This window comes from Condylostylus longicornis, unplaced genomic scaffold (genome assembly GCF_029603195.1).
Source record: "Condylostylus longicornis isolate FDR11 unplaced genomic scaffold, ASM2960319v2 ptg000044l, whole genome shotgun sequence".
NCBI lineage: Eukaryota > Metazoa > Arthropoda > Insecta > Diptera > Dolichopodidae > Condylostylus > Condylostylus longicornis.
This window is the reverse complement of record NW_026578013.1, coordinates 4,463,656-4,466,012: the sequence shown is the minus strand read 5'-3', so window position 1 is coordinate 4,466,012 and position 2,357 is coordinate 4,463,656. Positions and strand designations below refer to the sequence as shown.

Here is a 2,357-nt window from a genome sequence, read left to right as displayed (position 1 = left end):
ATTTCCCCGTGTATGTTTGAATATTAATGATTATTATATTTTAATAACTTTCAAGATCATTTACAAGCCTTTTTACATTGACTTTAATTTTTCATTGAAAATATCAATAAAATGTAGTTTCAATTCCATGTTGTATCTAACGAGCTTGTTATGCATTATTCTTTACAATATTCATTCACAAATGTTTTAGAATATTTTCAATAATTAGCAATATTTTACTAATTTATCAATACGAAATTACTAGTAAAAAGTTTGCTATACTTAACGTTATACTTGTATGAATATGCAATTGTTTTCAATATTACTATACTATTATTGTACGTAACACAGAAAAATAAACACTTGTTAACAAACCTACACATTATTTTTATGGTTAATTATTATTGAATTTTAATTAGAGTAGCAATTACTCAATGAAATTTTCAGTATAACAAATTCAAACCAATTTCATATAAAAGCAACCGAAATAAAATTTTTAATTTCAATTAGTTTTTGAAAAATTGTTTGGGTAACACTGTAAAAAAAAATTAAAAGAAAAAACAAAAAAATGAGATCGCTTGGAGTAATTTTATTGGCTTTATTTGGAATTTTGGCATTAGTCCAATCTGGAAGTATTTCCCTCGGTAATCGTAATTGGTATGATCAATTATTATTGAGACAAAATATCTTTATTCATGGAAATCAATGGCAACCACGTCCATCTTTTAATTTAACTTATCCAGCAAGAGTAAGTATTTCTATTTTTCATTTCCTATATGAATATAAAATTTTTATATTTTGCAGGGAAGTCGTAATTCGAGTAAAGTAATTAATTTTATTCAAATACGAGATTTAACTAGATATCAAAATGGTGGCTCCCCAATTTTATTATCTGGTGGAATTGGCTTCAAACATGTTAATATTTTACTAAAATCACAAACCAGCAATGGATTGAATGTAACTGCTGAAATCTGGGGACGTTAAAAAAATTTTTTTTAAACAATTTTTTATATTTTAAAATATTTTAAACAAAATGTTATGGTCAAATAATTGGTATAATAATTAAAAAAATCAAATTTTGGTTTGGTTTCAAAAATGTACTAAAGAACACTAAATTTATTAAAAATAAAGATATTAGATCTTAATGAATTTAATTAATTTAATTTTTTAAAAGTATTAAACGAGATATATGCTCTTAAAAAGAAATCTCAGCCTGAAACGCGTCAAGGCCGGACACACACGAGCATAGTAGGTAGGTCACCGTCTCCCCCTCCTCCTCCTCGTTACAACAGTTCCTACAGTGACGGTTTGCCGGAAAGCCTATTCTCTTGGCATGATCGCCAATCAGACAGTGTTCAGTTAAATCTCCTATAACCGCGCAAATTTCCCTCCTCCGGAGAGATATCAGGTTTCTTGCGCGACGCAAGTCTAGCTTTGTCGTCAACTTCCCATATTACCCGAGAAGTAAATTAATAAATTTTCCAAAAAATATAGGCAAAACTAAGAAGAGCTGAAATTTAAATTAGTTTTCAAAAAATGCAAATTTAGCTTACTAAACTGAGTTTCGAAGAAATAAACCAAAATATTAAAGAGAAATAAACCAAAAAATGAGAAAATTCGAATTTATAAGTGCAATATTAACGCAACTATTATTATTGTAACAAGGATGTGAGTTAGAATTTTATTCAAAAATACAAATCTATCTAAATCCACCAATAAAATAATATTTTTGCTAATAGTAACATAATGATAATAGAGGGAGGGGTGGTCTAATTGTTAAGAATTTTTCTTTTCTTCCACGACGTATACGATCGAAATTTTTTTACTGATAGAATGGCAAGTACGAAATAGTCGAGTCATCTTTATGTAGTATAACAAATTTTCCTTTAGAACTGTTGTATTAAATATAAGTTTCATGTTAAAATAACTTTTTCAGAAATCTAGTTGAATTGAATTTACCAAAACTAATTTTACTTTGGCAGGAAATCAAAAAATATGTGCCCAAATTACGAAACACTCCAAATCGTGACCAGTTATTAATATGTATGCATACTCTATATAGACACTCACTTACCTAAATTTATTTTTAAAAAATATTTTAAATTTTCAATAATTTTTGTGTCTAATTTTTTTATTTTTCTATTATCACACACTCTTTAAATTTTCACATTATCCTCAATGTCCTTTATCAATCAAAATACTTTTTTTTTAAATAAAATCCTCCTGTCTTATTGTTTAGAATTTAATTCCGTAATCCATCAATTTTACTAGAATTCAATATAATGTTGTATGTTATTGAAAATGTATTGGGAAATTATTTTAGGCTTAATAAAATATAAAAAAAAAAAAAAAAAAAGTCTGAAAAATATTTAATATTG

At 26.3% G+C, this 2,357-nt stretch overlaps 1 protein-coding gene across 1 annotated transcript; it reads left to right on the top strand.

The window, feature by feature from the left end:
• Positions 1 to 501: 501 nt before the first annotated feature.
• Positions 502 to 1,124, top strand: LOC129610440 (uncharacterized). Its single transcript, XM_055523030.1, has 2 exons — positions 502 to 727; positions 784 to 1,124. The coding sequence occupies exons 1-2, from the start codon at positions 548 to 550 to the stop codon at positions 961 to 963; spliced, it is 360 nt and encodes a 119-aa protein (XP_055379005.1). The 5' UTR covers positions 502 to 547; the 3' UTR covers positions 964 to 1,124.
• The last annotated feature ends 1,233 nt before the right edge of the window (positions 1,125 to 2,357 follow it).

Excerpts from the sequence above, each read along its gene's own strand:
- LOC129610440 (XM_055523030.1), top strand. The coding sequence starts at position 548 with ATGAGATCGCTTGGAGTAATTTTATTGGCTTTATTTGGAATTTTGGCA. Across the intron at positions 728-783 it reads ATTTAACTTATCCAGCAAGA|GGAAGTCGTAATTCGAGTAA; the intron begins GTAAGTATTTCT and ends TATATTTTGCAG.